The sequence below is a fragment of the Adelges cooleyi genome, unplaced genomic scaffold (genome assembly GCF_023614345.1).
Source record: "Adelges cooleyi isolate 19-005CV unplaced genomic scaffold, UGA_ACOO_1.1 ACOO_flye_CR_arks_rails_tigmint_CR_PRNA_376, whole genome shotgun sequence".
Classification (NCBI taxonomy): domain Eukaryota; kingdom Metazoa; phylum Arthropoda; class Insecta; order Hemiptera; family Adelgidae; genus Adelges; species Adelges cooleyi.
This window is the reverse complement of record NW_026096053.1, coordinates 3,995,385-4,013,121: the sequence shown is the minus strand read 5'-3', so window position 1 is coordinate 4,013,121 and position 17,737 is coordinate 3,995,385. Positions and strand designations below refer to the sequence as shown.

The 17,737-nt window shown below is 31.5% G+C and overlaps 1 protein-coding gene across 1 annotated transcript in view; it reads left to right on the top strand.

The window, feature by feature from the left end:
- LOC126840997 (uncharacterized) overlaps positions 1-13,601 on the top strand; it is a 169,422-nt gene extending 155,821 nt beyond the window's left edge. The window contains exons 3-4 of the mRNA XM_050577119.1: positions 12,513-12,557; positions 13,372-13,601. Of these exons, the coding sequence (XP_050433076.1) occupies positions 12,513-12,557; positions 13,372-13,416 (90 nt within the window). The 3' untranslated portion in view covers positions 13,417-13,601. The remainder of the gene's footprint in view (positions 1-12,512; positions 12,558-13,371) is intronic.
- Positions 13,602-17,737: the final 4,136 nt, after the last annotated feature.

The window sequence follows — 17,737 nt, the reverse complement described above, 5'->3', positions numbered from 1 at the left end:
TACAACACAGTCATCGACAACAAGTACGTGATGGTTTTATATGGAAATATTAATTATTTTCTTAAGTTGTACGGCCCGACTTTCTCAACTTTTTCAACTACAGTGATCGGCTGATAGGCGGCACAGACCAAAGTAATAATAATGGAGACACAATTTCAAATTTTAGACACAAAAAAAATATTTTTTTAGGTACCACCTACATTTTTTTAACGAAAACTTTATCATTTAACCTAATGCATTACCATTTAACGGGTTGATTTAATTTATAAAATATTAATTTTTAATTTTAATTTAGCCTAAAATAAGGCATTTTTGAAAAGTTGTAAAATTGGGCCATTGTTGTAATCAAAACTTTTAATATTGAAAGTTTATATTTATTTAATAAAAATAAACATTTGTTCGGTGTATGAAATGTAACATTTTTATTCAATATCATGCACAAAATTATATTAACATGCTTAAAAAAAAAGAGTTATTCATAACTATGAACTTTAAGAATATTACAATACTTAAAAGTAGTTACCCATCACAATATGTTACTTTTTATCCTAACCTTTTTTATCACAGTAGTACTTTGGTTTACAAAATAACACTTATTAGGCCCTTTATTTTAATAAAATAAAATAATGTTTTCTTAAGAGAGTTATTATAGTAAGGTCCGGTATGCATACTGGGCCAATACTCTACCACAATATCAAATAAAAACAATTTTATAAGAAAAAACGCATTTTGCAAAAACAAGTCGAATTGGGCCCTTGTTCTAATAAGTGTCACAATTGCTAAGATGAATGTATCTAAGATAGGGCCCAAAATCCGAATTTAATATTAGTTTTTAGAATTTGAACTCTATATGGGGGATATATTATTTTAAATAAGATCAACTTTTGAAATTCTAACAATACCTACAAATTTTTTTAGCTACGATGCGAATATTGAAGCATTTTTCGAATGTGTTTTTATCAGTTTCAGTTATAATAACTTTTGAAGACCTGCGACCTCCTATTTTTTTTTTAATTTTGAACAGTCAAACGAATATATGCCAACGGTTTTTTAACTCGCATAAAGTTATCTCCAAGTCAGTATGAAAATAATGATTTTCTCAATGACAATAATAATCTCCAAACAACGGCTAAGAAATAACGCAAAACAAAACAGAAACGACAAAATAATCAAAGCGATGGTCACGTGTAAAGTACATCATGTACTAAACTTGGCATTGTGTGTATTATAATTTTTAAATTAATGCGTCTTCGATTTTATTATTTAGAAGTTAAACTACAAACAAGACATTTTATTCCCACTGCATATATAATATGATCTTCTAAAACATTTTTATGGTAAAGTGTTTTTTTTATTATTTCTTCAAATATTTGCATAATCAGCATAAGCAAGCTTTAATACAAACATATCGGTGTATGTAGGTTAGGTTGTAATATATGTAATAATACAAATGCATCACAGTTTAGTATAAATTATACTAAATTAATATTGTTAATTGTTATTATACTAGGTTATACTAATGTTTGTTAAATAAATCTATTACATTAAACGCAATATAAATTGATACGTTATTCTTTTTAAATGTGTCAATAGACTGACATTTAATACCTGTAGAGCGCGCATATTAGGAGGGAAAATTACAAATTTATTAAACTATTATAGTTTTATAATAAATTAAAATTCGAGGTCATTTTTTGCAGGAAAATTATATACTAAATAAGCATATAATAGTACTCATAAGTATATACAGAAACAATATCAGCATTTTTTTTTTCTAATCCTGTGTCAATATTTGGCAGTCATGTTGCAGTGTCTACATGTTATGGACGGTTATTATGTTCTGACTGGATGATAGTAAAGATGATAATGATGCGTTATGCGTCTGTGGTGTTTATAGTTGGATTGTTAACCGAGACGATAAAATATAATATAGTTAGGTCTCAATCGAAATACCGCATAATGTATCATACCCGCACGTACATGCGTTGTACATCATAGTGACTATACTCCTTATATATAGGCATGAATAATTTGTCTTATGAGAGCTAGTACGGGCAATATCCCACGACGTTAATAGGCGTTTTAACCGGACGGTGTTCATGATCCCTCCAAAGAGTTAACGACCGATATTATACTCGTATAACGTTACACGAGCACTTTCCAAAGCCCTGTCGAGATTTTTTTTTTTTTTAATAATATATTATAATTATTATAGGCCCTGATTAATAGTAGGTTTTCGGGTTATTATTTACCGACATTGACGGTACAATGTTCTACGACAGAGGGCCGCTGCCTAAGCCGACCGGTTAATACCATATAATATTGTGTATAATAACTATATTAAAACGAATTATACACAAACTACTTTTCCTATATTTTTTAAAAAAAATAATAAATAATCGTCACCGATCAAACTTCCGGACTCCCGAGTAATCGCACGATTTGGATAAGATGGTCGCGCTTACTATAATTATCATTATTGATCTGACAAGCGATTTTTTTTTTTTATCCAAATTTGATCAGTAACATATTATAATTTATTTATAGATGGCCGACAAAGCACATCTACATATAATGGGTTTTTTTCTTATTTTTGTTTTCTATTAAACATACCAGCTCTTATTTGATAGATCTCGTGTAAGATGTGACCGTGCGACCTTGGCGCGTCGACCCCATACAACATGGGCTAACATGATTGTGTCTATATAGTAGTATGTAGTGTACAGTAGTATTATCATGAGTAAATAGTATTATTATTATATACCAAGGAATGCGACGACCACCATCGCTTCTGGCTAACAACCGGTAGTTCAGTAACCGTGTTGGTGCGACACGTGCACTTATAATGTCCGTGTGATACTTTGCCCGACAATAAGACACTCCCCCCCTCCCCCACCGTGTATTAATCTTGCTCCCGGTAGTGTATAGCTTTTTATTGATCTCGACGGTGTAATTCACACGCTGAATATATTCTTCCCGTGTACTTGATCTCGCGGACACGTCATTTCGAGGAGTTTAATTAAGCTTAAAGGTTTAAAAATGTCCAACGGTGAAAATAGACATAATAAAAACGTTTTTATTGCGTTACAATAGGTTCGTAAAAGTAATATATTTTTATTTTAATTAAACAATATGTCGCTTTACAGCTCGAAGCTTATATTTCTACTAATAAGTTAACTTTGAGCTGAATGTAATAGCAATATCACAGCTGTTTTAACGGGATAAAAAAAAGTTACTAAATTGAACGTTAAACGATTACATAGAATGTGAGATTACAATGTAAAATAATATGCGGATTATATAATGGTCATTGAATCTTTTTAAAATTAATAAGACTGTTAAAACAGGATCGAAGGTGTGGAGTTTTTTTTTTTGTTTTATACTAGATGGTCCATATCTCGTTTATGCGTAGTTGTATCTTATTCATTAGGACTTAGCCAACTACTAAACACTTACTATGACCATATTCATCGAGTATGGAAAATAATATAACATTTTAAAATGCAATAGTTGTACAGCGAAAACCCTAAAATCCGCATGTCAAAAGTAGATTGCAGGAATCTAGTTTTGAAGAAACTAGATTACATTTTTTACAGTACATTTCGGTACCTATGACTTCAGCGATATTATGTAAAATTGAAATTAATGAATTAATTAATAATTTAAATATTATAGTCGTTTTACGTCACAACTCACATAAATCGTCTGTTAGTTGAGTGCACTATACTAACAGCAATAAATTGTTGTAGCCGCTATATGAAGTAGTAAATAGGAATTAGGATTTTAGAAAAACTTATCTATCATAATTCATTATCACATAGGATTGGTGGAATGTTTGAACGTAAAATGTTTTTTTTTAGTAAATAAAAAAATATATAATATGATTTGTTTAATGTTCAGTAAAAATAATTCCTGTGGTACATCAGTCATGAGAATAATTACGTTTTAATTGTTTTGTTGAAATTAAAAGCTATTGGATTTCATGCAAATAGCGCATAAAATGATCGTATCAACGTGTAAATTATGCATGTAGACCGTAGTATATTATGCAATACTACAACAGTTACTCACATAGAATATGTAAATAGTGTAAAAAATGATGTTAGGTACAAATGTAGTATATTGTTGTTTAAACGTTATTATTATTATTATTATAATAAAATTAGCCTTTGGGTAATACTACAATGCAAAATCCGTGTAGGTATATACCTGCGGTTTTCCTTTACATATATTGGCCGTGTCGGTCGTTTACCGCTTTGTGCACGCCAACAAAATAACTGGCGTCGACCGTAATGTGTTTTTATTTTTTTATGGAGTCGTTTAAAAAACACAACATTGGCCGCCGCGGGCTATTAAGTGTTTATTAAGTTTACGAGCCATCTGCACTGTTGCGGCGGCGGCGGCTGGCTGGTAAAATATGTATGCACTCAAACAACGCCGAGATTGTGAGCTTGTTAATATCATAATGGTACCTACCAGTGATCTGGAAAAAAATTTCAAAAAAAAAAATATAAATTTAGCATGTTCCAAAAACCGGAAATTCGATTGCACGTTCGCCTTGCGGACAATTTGTTTGCCGACCCTTGGACCCTGTCGAACAGAGGGCGCGACCGTATCCGGACTAGCAGCAGCCGATGAGTACCACACAAACGCACAACTCGGCTTAGAAAAGTAAAAAAATTACTTAATTTTTTTTACAATCATAATTGTAAAACGACATGAACTTACATATACGACACACACGTCATGATCAGCTGTATTGTCTGTACAGCAAGACTTTTGGGTGTAATGTCTTATGGAGTTTAGCCGTCGTCAACAACGTGGACAGTGATTCCGCCGCCCTCGTGTAGATGTCGCTAGCCGATGGGACAAAGCGGTTAAAAAACAAGTCGGTACACGGTAAAAAAACATATATTATAACATTCTAATCATGTTGTACACGCTACACGCGCATAGCTATGCACTGCCGGTTAGTCTAGTTTTTATTGCAAACAGATCAGCTGTGATATGACTGTCCATTACATATTATTTGAGCATATCATTATAAATGTGGTGTTCAATACATTCGCCAACTTAAGTGCATTGAACTATTTTTACACACCGAAAATCGACCAATAAAAACTAAAAGTTAAGTATAGTAGAACCATTTTATTTCTGATGCTGTCGACCACAACCAACGTGATAACAGTTGATAACAATATAATTCCATTGTTTTCAAACGGTCTTTGCAATCGACTTTGAATACTTTTTTCATGAACCTTGTGCTGATATACATTTTGACAAAATCTTAAAATCAGCTCAAAATGGAGTTATAATGTATAACTAAATAAATAATTGGGACGACTGAACATTAAGTCTGTCTAACTATTTATGTATAGTTGCACTAAGCAAAACTATAGGTTTGCGAAAAACAAAAATTAAATAAATAAAAATTGAGTTACTAAATTGTACATAATAGCAGCATCGAACAAACACTGTACAACTAGTGAAATTTGTTTGATTAGCTATGGTCGTAACCCTATTCAAAACTAGTTTTATGCGCTGCATTTATAATATATAACCGTTAAAAAAAACGTATAATTACCGACATTAAATATTTATAGATAGACATATAATAAGTTTATTACATCAAGTTATTAGTATTGTAAAACTATTATAAGAGGTATTGTAGATATTGTGTTTAGGTTCCCGAAATTAAAACCTGAATTAATAGACATTACTATGATATCATATGCGTGAATAGTTGACTAGCTCTACGATTTAACGGAGGTATATGTATTAGAATTATATTTGTGTTGATAGCAAGAGAAAATATTTAAATACAATAGAAACACAATTGCCTATACGATGCGCCTCAAAATGAAAATTATTAATCATAATGTTATAAACAAATGAATACAATGTATTTTCTATTACTCTCTACGTTACTGAAATACTGCAATCTGCAGCAACTTAACTGTCAATTATTTCTGACAGTCAAATTTAATACAAGTATAAGCTAAGTATCGATTTAAAAAATTTAATATTTTTTAAAAATTAGTACAAATAAAAACATAAACCCATTGTCACTTAAATATCTCAAATGTTGGATTTGTTTTTGCTGACATCATAAATTATTTCATATTATCTGGATACAAAAAGGTGGCGTTCTATTTTTACACTTCATCTTAGTTTTAATTGATTATTTGGAAAGATTTCCTGCTATTTGTGTCAATCGTAAATGTCTCAACCTTTTTTTTTATTACATGTTTGAACTTTAAACATTATGTTATTAATGTAAAACTGCGGTCACCGTGATAATAACCACCGGCGGTACTTAAAACATCACATTAATTATTATTAGAACTAAAAAATTAAAAAACCGTTAGAAATTTGGCGAACACAAAATGTAAAACTCGTAGACTACACTTAATAATTATTTAATAATGGTTAAAGTATTTTTTGCCGAAATAATTTGGTTAAAGTAGTAATTTTTCATTTTGTAAAACGTACAACGCCCGTTTTTTTTTTTTATAACTCAATTAATTAATTTGACAACATTTTTGCTAAATTATTATACCTACTACATTTTCCTATTGTCAAAAATTGATAAGTTTTAAATATTAATTTTACATAATATTAAGATATAAAAACTATCAGACTTTATAACTGTGCTATGTAGTTTGACTGTAGTAATAGTCAAGTTTTGTAAGTATATATATACCTTTGTTGTCGATTTTTTGTTAATATCTCAATAGTTTCAATTGTATTAATAAGACTTATATAATTATAGTACTCTTTAAATAAACACTAAAGCTGTATGTTTTATGATCCTGGCTAAATAGGACAGTTAATAGCTGGTCGACAATAATAGAGAAAAGTAGTGACAAACGTTAAAAATAGGCGCTATAATAATTCAATAAAAAAAAAAATATTACTCACAATAACTGCTTATTACTGTATCGATAAAAGAACATAACATATTTTGTATTTTAAAATAAAGATTTTAACAAAATTTGCCTATACCGAACCCCTTAATAAAATTTGGCAGGTATAACGTTTTCATATTTGAAATTTTGGATATAAACATTTAGAAGAAAAAAAAGTGTCATGTTTTTTTTTATACCTTTAAATAGCTTTATTAATTTTTTTGAAATCCACATTATTTTTGTTTTCGAATAATGCGCATACATTTATAAAAAGTTGCGGGTACTTAAATATTTTATTGTTATTTCTTTTAGTTCGTCAAGTAACATTTTATTTAAAGGCACATAATATAATAAATATTATTGTGTGAGTGATCGTTTTTTGGTGCGCGACAGGGTATGAAAAAACATAATCCTCCTTTGACGACGGTTGCGGCTACAAACGATAATAAGTGATGGCCATAATATTATTATGATAATAAAACGAAATCGTGTACCATCTAGTACGGCACTTGGCGCGGTTAAAAAATCACAAAGGCGCACATTTCCGGAGTGATAAGCCCAGTTGAGTGTTCATTCCCGAAGGCGAAGACGGCCGCGTCATCCCCTATATCGTATACCCTGCGCGCTAAGGGTTTTACAGCCCCTCGGTTGACCGTTGTCAGGACAAATTCTAGTCCAACTACCCCTCTGCGAGTGCTATGGCGGCCGTGCCGATGGGGGTAAAGCTCGATTTCCGTTTATGATTATTATTATTACCGCGGCGTACCCACACACATAATAATAAATACATATAAAAAGGTCAGTCGCCTGCACAAACCGATAATGAACTGTCCCAAAAGGACCGGCGGGGCGGGGGGAAACGCATTTGCTTAGGGGTTCGGGCAAAACTCAACCACCAGCTATCGACCCCCCCCCCCCGGTTCCACCCTCCTCCCGCCGTTTAGTCATCTCGTCCGGAGTTTGCATTATTAAAAACTTGAGCGAGCTGTAGGTGTATTACTCGGAATAATATAATATTATCGCATGTGGGTTTTTCCGATAAAAACGCCTGAACAGTTGATAAGGACAATATTATTGATAACGGTCTCTCGTCGAGCACGGTTAATTGTGCAGTCTCTAGGATTAGGACATGCAAACGTGCAAAAAAAAACATTGTTATTGTTTAAACCTACCACTGTCAGACTGTTTTAAAAATCAATCGAGATTCAAAATAAAAAAAAAGCAACAACTCAATTTTGGAAAACGTCGACAAGTGGGCCCGTATACTATTTTTGGTGTGTGCGGCATAGGCGACCGAGTCAAACGTATGTTGCAGCAACACACACTGCGATACTATGTCAAGTGGCTTTGCTCCATAGGAAGGGTGAATATCAATGCGGTCTTGTATAAACATCCGAGAGTTCTATTCTAGGTCGCGGGTCTCCTTATTTTTATGGTTTCTGATCCAATCGCGAACCGATGACGTTGTGTCTGTGATTCAACATTAAATAAGGTTATTATCACTATGCATATACATCTATAAACATCCCGGTTCGATGACTTCTCGACGATAGGCATGTAAACGAAAAATGTAAAATAACATATAACATAAACAACCATAATATAATAACATCAAAACCAATTATATGCTTGATTAATGCCCGAAACGTAAAAGGTTCATTGTCACTGCTCGTGTAAACGTGCTGCGTCTCAAGAAAACACAAAACAACACACTTGAAAATCGAATTATATTTTGAGTCAAGCTTAAGCATAGCTCTCGCCTAAATAACTCAAAAACCAGATAAAGAAATTGAACATAAAATAACACCTCGTGTACATCCGAGCACAATGTGCACAAGTATTATGTTATAATTTTTGAAAGTGGCTGATGATCATATTAGCTTGTACACAAGATTCAAGATGTTGTCCGTACAGAGGCTCTGCAGACAATCTCTGTACACCGATTATACAATATTATGTTTTCTACAATCTTCGACTATATAAATAAATAAAATAATTAATAAAATTACTTTGATATCGAAAAAGTTACGACAAATAGCAATTTTTTTTTTTTAATAATTATAAATAGCATCACACTTATCTTAAAACAACGTGTACGTACAAACGTTGTACTATGCACAAAACTTTAATTTTATAGATAAAGTTAGTTTTTTGGCCTTGTTCACTTTATATGAACAGATAAAATGTATGAGAGCATAATAAATTGAAAAAAACATCTATAAAAAATCGTGTGTTGTGTAGTAAAAGATTTAATCGGTTTTAAAATACAATTTCTTCGAGAACATTAATAGAGGTACACTTATTGATAGCGCTTTCTATTATTTTCCGGACCAACGAAAACTCAGTCCTATTATAGTAGTACTACTCGTAAAAAATAATCTACCTATTTCTGTACATGCGGCCTAAGATGCAATGGGGACTATAAGAATATATATCCGGTAACGATCTGGAAAATAATTCCCCAAAAAAATAAAATCCCTGCAAGTAGTAACCCGGGCCGTAATACACCGGAACACATATTATACCGGTTCGTTTAAGTACGGCAAATAACACTCTATACGGTTTTAAGTAACCCGGCACGGAAATAACGCTTTAAGTTTCCAAAGTATATTTTTATACAGCTCAGTTTTAGATTATTTTCGTTGGAAAAGTCAATGAAAAAAACCCTTTAGTTTCTCCAGATTTACAATATGTTTCAATCCTTCTAAGCTTGAACAAACCGTTATGACAATGAATTTGGCTAAGTATTATCAGGAACTGAAAAACATTATAACTTATACTATAAATGGAGTTTTTTGGTTAAAGATTCGTATACAGTTGGCGTGTATTCACTATTGGGGTTCGCGTAGTAAGTGTAGACTGGTCTGAGAAAATGATTGCAAACCTCAAAAAGGGAAAAAGCTCGCATTTGTATGTATACAGGTATAATGTAATATATACAATGGTACAAGCGCATGGCAGTGCAGAAAACGTTTACCCCTCGTTCGACCTTGCTTGCTTGCCTTGCAGATCAATATTATTGGCCGTCAGCTATTTCCTCCCATTTCCCAGGCGTCTCATCGTTCCTTGTAAAATATCCTACGGAATAATAAGATATGAGTAGTTATAACTTAAATAATTGAAAGTTGTTTGCCACACAGAAGGGCTTTTAGATATTTTTTTCATGTTTCGTCGAGGATAGTTGGAAAATAATTAACATTTATTTTTGAGGTGTGGAATTTATATTTACAAGTCAAGTATAATAACTATTAATATTACTTTCCTCACGCCAAAAAAAAAAAATAAGTTGAGTAAAAATATAGTAGATTGAGAAATAGAAATAGAAAGGGATTCCAGACATCAAAGAGTATTTAAGTAATATAACATAGTATATTAATATTTCACTAAAATTCCTTTAATATTATAAATTTAAAAATTATACTTAATTTATTTTTAATGCTCAATCAAATAGTATCTACAAATGCTTACAATATTCTTAACCAAACCTGAACAAAAAGCTTAGAAAATACTATTATATTTTTTATTTTTATTTAGGTAGTTTATATGATAAATTTTGGGCCAGGAGAAATAGAGTAAAGGGAAGTAATATACTTCTGCGAACGCACTTACCCATGAGGCCCATCTGATATGAAACCAACTTTTTTCGTAAAATTATCTATTTATTTGAAAAAATTCTCTATATTAAATATTCCTAAGAGACCCTTTGCAGATTGACCACCACATCTTTGGTACTAGTTTATAGGTACTGACTGTCATGTGCGCTTCTTTTTCTCACCGTCATTATTGTACCGTTCACTTGGCATCACCGTGAAAACACTCTGGCTACTTATTAAGATATTATAGATTCTCCGCTTATGACAGCAACCGTATTGGCTTTTCGCGGCAACCCGTCAGAGGTGTTCACGATCATTTAAGAACAATGGCCGATTTGCCAAGGAATCACGGCCGTCGTGTTATGCCGTCATAATATATCTTTGTAAAACAAAATTTAAAAAAAAAAACATTTTATTATAGCCTCTGCTATAGGATTCGCACGAGCAACATAAAATATATATTTATTTTTCCTCCACAGATACTAAAATGTATATAATGTACTTTAAACGAGTAGGAAACAGTTTTCTCAAACCGATTTGAACGCTACCGCTGGTATTTAATAACTATGTATAAATATAATTTGCTACCGGACAATATCTACCGAAATCAAATACGGTTTTCTTGTAACGCAATTAAACAATATACTATTGAAATTGTTTAGTTGACGTTTGGTGGGAGTTACGATAAGTATTACATTTGTACAAACCAGATACTATAAATGATAATACGGGAAAGTTAATGCTAATTTGTAATAACTCAGAATTTTCCTCCCAACAACAGTGTTTCCCAAATCAAGGAATCAAATTAATAGTATTATTCTGAAACGATGTCTACACTGAAAATTACAATTTAAAATAGGTTTATTAAATATAAATTATTATCAAACAGTACATTATAGCACAATATATGACTACACTGATTGCGATTTTTATACTAATTTATTATATACCCGACAACAAAATATAATTTAATTATTTTTTATATATTTTAAATGCTATGTGAGTCATAAGTCACACTGCGCAATTTATTGTGTTGGCGTTTTTCGGTAAAAAAAATGATTTTATCATTTTAATTATAATATTAAGTGCGAATGATTATTTCCCAGTACTTAACCATACTTATTCCCTTTACATAAACGTCTGACGTGTGTATGGTTGTCGGGAGATTTATAGTGATGGCCTAACAAAGTCATATATATATATATTATGTGTATGTAGAGGTTGTCTCGACGAAATGGGCTAATAAATATTTTTATTACCCACCAAACCGTAAAAAAAACTCATATACCTAACAACTGTTTTCCAATTAAACGGCCCAAAATAGAATACAAATAAATATTAATAACGGCTATTCGTGTGTTAATCCCCTTATCTAAAGACAACTGCAGTAATACGGCAAAGATATTCGGGGACACTTCTTCAATCAATAATTTCGCCCACGGCAATTCTCACAATAACAATATTAAGTAATAACATCATTAAGAGGTTGATTTATAGCGTTTTAAAACCGCACACACACATTTTTTAACAGTATTTTAGTTTATTCTACTATTTAATGTATTCGTTTATGTTGTGCCATTATCCGTTTTATATATTATTATGAGCTAAACACACACCTAAACGAACTTAAAACCGATTTCGGTCTCGAGTCTCGACATTTTTATCTATTTCATTTGTCTAAGCAATGTTTAGCAACTAACAATGTTTTTATAATAAAATATTTAATGATTATATTTTAGCCCAATAGAAAATGGTTGGTATTTAATAAAAAACAACTAAAACCCAAACTTGGTTTTCGCCAGCTCGGCTAACCTATTTACAACAATATTTTAATCAAAGCTCAATGGAATTTCGTTAGCTTGTACTCAAAGGCTGAACCTAGCTTTTAATGTATCATTAAAGTTTCAATAAAGCATCCATATTATAGTATTGGTAACGATTAAAATGAAAATTACTATTTCTAAACCGTTTGAACGTTTTTTTAAGAAAAAAAAATTATTTTCTGTTTCAGGTAAACACAGTCCCGAACCGCCAACGGCCAGATCGTTACTTCCAGGTAAGTGCGTTTTGTACTACTGCCGAGTTGGATTTACTTCCGGCCGGCATAGCCATAAACATAATTATACACGAGTTGGGCTTTAACTTTGTAAACGGCGTCACAGCTGATGCTACGCTCGTGTACCCTCCCCTCCCCTATTTCAGTGATTCTGCCTCTCCTTTCCTCTCCCGTCTCCACGACCCCTAAGTCCATAATATATTGTACGGCGAGTCCAATTCCCTAAAACTGTAATATGGCACACACACACACGGCGGTCGGCCGTTAATTTAACGCCGGAATCTCTGGGTGCTTTTTGTTTTCCCTCAAAATTACTTTCAAGCACACATTTTACACACACACCCGTTTGTTCCTATACACCTCTAAATACTTGTATACTTGTATACCGCTGTATACTTGTGTAACTATATTATGGTACAGCTAATGTTACATGTGCTGCAAACAAAATCCTACCCCTCCCCCTCCCCGAGTTTATTAAACATAACAATATATCTGTGTATACCGTTTAAAGCTTTAATATAATATAATTTACGAGGCACTAGGTTTGTGTATAGACTTGTACAAGGTAATAAAATGACACACTTACCCGATCAATTAATGTATTAATATATATATATATATATATTATTTATACAATAAACTTGATAATAACAAAAAAAACCTCCCTCTATAGTTTCAAACGTGATCAAATAGGTCCATAATCGAATATTTTTACATTTTAACTCTGTTTTTTGTGTAATATTTATGTAAGACAAAATGTATAGCGATTTTTTTTCGAAATTACACTAAATACATATTGATGTTATTTTATTAGGAAACAAGAGTCGTCTACCAGTTAAGCCTAAACGAGTCAACTTGAGACTTGTGAGTATTATAAATAAGCATCCTATCAAATTTAGTATTCTACACACCAATCAAATATTTATGAAATATTTAAATACTGTACCTATACATAACGAGTATTGTCAAAATGGAATTTTCACAGGAAATCAAATACTTTATGTCATAAGTACTTATTATACATTTTAAATGTATTTATTATTTCCAAACGCTTACGTACAAATTACTTATTATAATATTTTCCACAAATACTCGTTTCTAAATTGCTGTCTGGAATATATAAACAATGTGTAATTGATTGTAGGATTTTTTAAGTTTTTAACAATATTTTTATTTTTGTGTTTTATTGGAAAACCGCTTTAATAACCACGAGTATTAAATACTTAACCCAAGTACTCGTGAGTATTTTGAGCTGGTTTGACGGCTCTTTGTAATAATTGTAGCATAACAATTAGAACCCAGCGACAGAAGACTTATTTTGTAGTTGGACTTATAGTGGTTGGTCTACAGTATCGCTTTAGTTGGCATCTTCATAGCGTCTCTTTTTATTTATCTTTTTCCTTGAATACAGATTAAATAGCATGCAAAACAAAATATTATTGTAAACAAGATCGAATGAGCTAAACTCAAAACTGGAACCTACCTTGAAATACGGAATTTAATACTATGCCTGATACTTAGTGATACTGTACACCATGAATTTTTTATCAGATTAATATGATCAAAATATTCGTTAAAGTATCGTTAAAGAATATTAAAATTTATAAGTATGCGCTATGCTGTATACTTGCAATAGTTATTGGTAAGCCAAACTACAAAAAAGTCCTAGTACTAGTATTTGTAGTAAGAGCTCGGCCATATTATACGAGACCCAAGTAATAGTAAATTGTGTTTTGAGTGTTGTTTCTTTTGTATGGTTTTCTAAGGAGTGGAAATATTATTGTTTTTTTTTTCTTATATACAAGATCTATAAATTTTACGTTTGGCCTCTGGTGTTTACTCGTGATTTAATTTTTTTTATGTTTTGTGCGTTTATGTTTTTGTTTTATTCTCAAGTTTTACGGTTTGTTTCGTCTGCCACCTGGTAAAAATCATGACCGTCGCTCTGTATAGAGTTTTTCGACCTATATATTTCATTTTTTTTTTATTATTATAATGTACACATTATAGTATAAATGTATGCGCGCTACGGTAATAACAATAATAATGTTATTATGGTCGGATAAGAAACGACTGGCAAGCGCCGCGTTAATGTGATTTAAAAAAAAAAAACGGGAAGGATAAAACAATAATTATTGATATAACCGTTTCGATAACGCTGGCGGTTTAAAAACAAAACAAAATCTGAGTAACAATTTAAAAAAAAATATTAAAAAAACACATAACAATTGTATATTTTACAAATCACATTATACTCGACTGGTAGTTATTTTAAGAATAATCGTACCAAGGTGTGACTTAATGCACATAATAATATGTGTGTGTGTGTCTTTATGAGCCGAAAACGTTTAGTTATAGACTTCATAAAAGCGTTTATGACGTGACACGCTTCCATATATACACCGGTACAATAGCAATTTATATACATTTTTGACATATATATATATATATATAACAAGCATGCACATGTACAGGAGTGCCTGCGTAAAGTGTATATTATCGCAATGGTTTGTTTGCTTAGGCCGAACACGTATAGCTTCCACATGTCTGATATTAAAAAATATAACGATCGATTTATTATATATATATTTTTTTTTTTGTGATAAAATTTTACATTATGCAGTGTAATCCGGTACCAGTGCACGTTAGGTTGCCTAATGTGGACGGCGCGACCTGCACCGCCGGACAGTCCCGCCGCAATTTATTTAGAAATATTAATATTTCCCCCAAACGTTTCTTTTGAGTTTGTTAGAAAATATTATAATTATAATATTGACACAATGTTTGTTTTTCTGTCAAAATATAGTAAAAAAATATCGGTAACTAACTGTTACAAAATACTAATTTGTTTTAACCAATAACAAAAACTATTTTCAAAACACACTCAAAATAATTTGGCAATCAAACTGCAATGATTACATTTATAAGTCATATCTTTTATTATTTTTTTTTTTATAATTGCTGTGTATCAAATAATTCTGCTTTGGGAACGAAATGGCGAGCCTGGAAACGGGAATTTCCCAGATGACTTGAATTATAATATAATTATCATATTGCGGTAAGTATATCAACAATAGACCTGATAAAACCTGTTAACCAACTGCTGCTTGAGATATATTTTAATATGACGTTTTTATAAACGGTCGATGGAAAAACGTATACGGTTTACTTAAAATACATTATATGGACTTTTTGTATACACAACACGGACGTATGCCGACTTTTTCACAGCTGAAGATTATAGGAAAAAAAATTTGACTTGTACCATAAAATCTATCAACAGTTTTCGATTTATTTAGAAAAATTCTAAAAAATTATGTAGTTTGGTTCTGAGGAAAAATTAATTTTAACTTGGATATAGTTTTTTTTCGCAAGTTGTGTTCAAAATAACATATTAGTTAGGTAGTAAAAAGTTACAAACAACATTATTGAAACATTGGTCGTACGACGTTTGATTTTCTGCCAAAACACTTGACAATGTATTTTTTTGTTCAATGAAATGTATTATAAAACAAAAGAATTAATCCCACGTGGGATATTGTTACATGTGATAAGTATAGATACAATATTTTGAAACATTTATTACTCGTTCGGTGTAACATAAAATAATAAAATTGTTTTACCGAAGTGTGTTTTCCTCAAAACTAACACTAATAAGTATGTGGTAAATTGTATATACTATTATATTATCACCGGGTTACTTGTTAGTGAGCAATGTATTTTTGTAATATGAAGTACACACTGTGATTTATACCCGCATGCACAAGTCACGTGTACCAGAATAAATGTCTATTTTTCACTCAAACGTGGGTTTTCTAAATCCAACTGCTCAACAAAAATATGTATTCCATTGTCATCCATACTTAAACGGCAAGAACATATGATAACATTCGTAGCATTTTCAAAAAATCAATTCATTTTTAGATGTGATTTTTTTTTTTTAATTTCTCAACATGTTCGTCTTTTTATAATAGTTTGTGTATTGGTCACGGTGACTGAGGTTTGGTAAACCCCTGCCCTAGGTTGCTTGTACCAAGTTTGCACTTGGTTGGAAAGAGACAGATAAGACATTGTGTGCAAGCGTTGACATCATTCAATCAAACCGGGTTGTGTGTGTAATTAAATTTCGCACGGTAATTATAATTTTAAACGTGTTCGACCTAATGGGGAATAAATAAAAAAAAACATTCATACATGTTTTTAATTACCCACTTACGTATTTTTTTGTTTTTATAATATTATATTAGTGTGCATACCGAACGGTGTCCGCTGTAATGAGACTGATTATGCAAAACGCTTGTTTATGATGTGTACTTCGACCAGATAAGTACAATAATAGTGGTAAGTGTTATTATATACAATAATTACTATCGCGAGTAATATAACATACAGGTATAGAGCGACCGTGAAAACCTGTGCCGTGCATGACGATGTACGTAGAAGCCTTTTAATTATTATGATTAAGATTTCTCTCAAATGTAATATTAATATTGTTGTACAAAATAGTGGCGAGTTATCCGAGTGTTAAATAAAATTATTTAAATATGTTATTATATATGAACTGACCACGTAATAGGCCGTAAATAAACAAATTCAAAACGATATTAATAATAATAATAATATTGTTATCGGTTAAACTTGCCGGATGTCCATTAAATGGACTCGTGAACGGGTTGAATACGAAGGGAAAAAAATAAGAATATTTCATATCTTATTATTTATAGCGGCGTTTAGGTGTATATGCATAATAATCAGTTATACCATTTCTCCTATATAATAACACTTACGGCCTATACGGGGAAACGTATGCACGTGGATAAGATCCGGCAGATAACACCCAGCGGATGGTTTCTTGGAAAACAAAAATCAAATACCAAATTAACATCACCTCCGGTCGGTTTGCCAAAGGTGTTATAATAATAACAAATTGGTAATACTTGTATGTTGTCTCCTTTTGTTCACTCTCGGCGTCGTCTTATTTTCTTGTTTTGACTCGTCTAACCAACGTCCATTTTTATTTCGGGTCTATTATTTTTAAATCTGGATGGTACATTGAAAGGTAATTTTTTAACTTAATTCTCTGTAAAAAAAATACAAGCAAAGCACACTACATTTTGGCACATAAACACTTTTTTTCTTAAAATAAAATTGGTAAAAACTAAAAAATCGTAAAACTATGT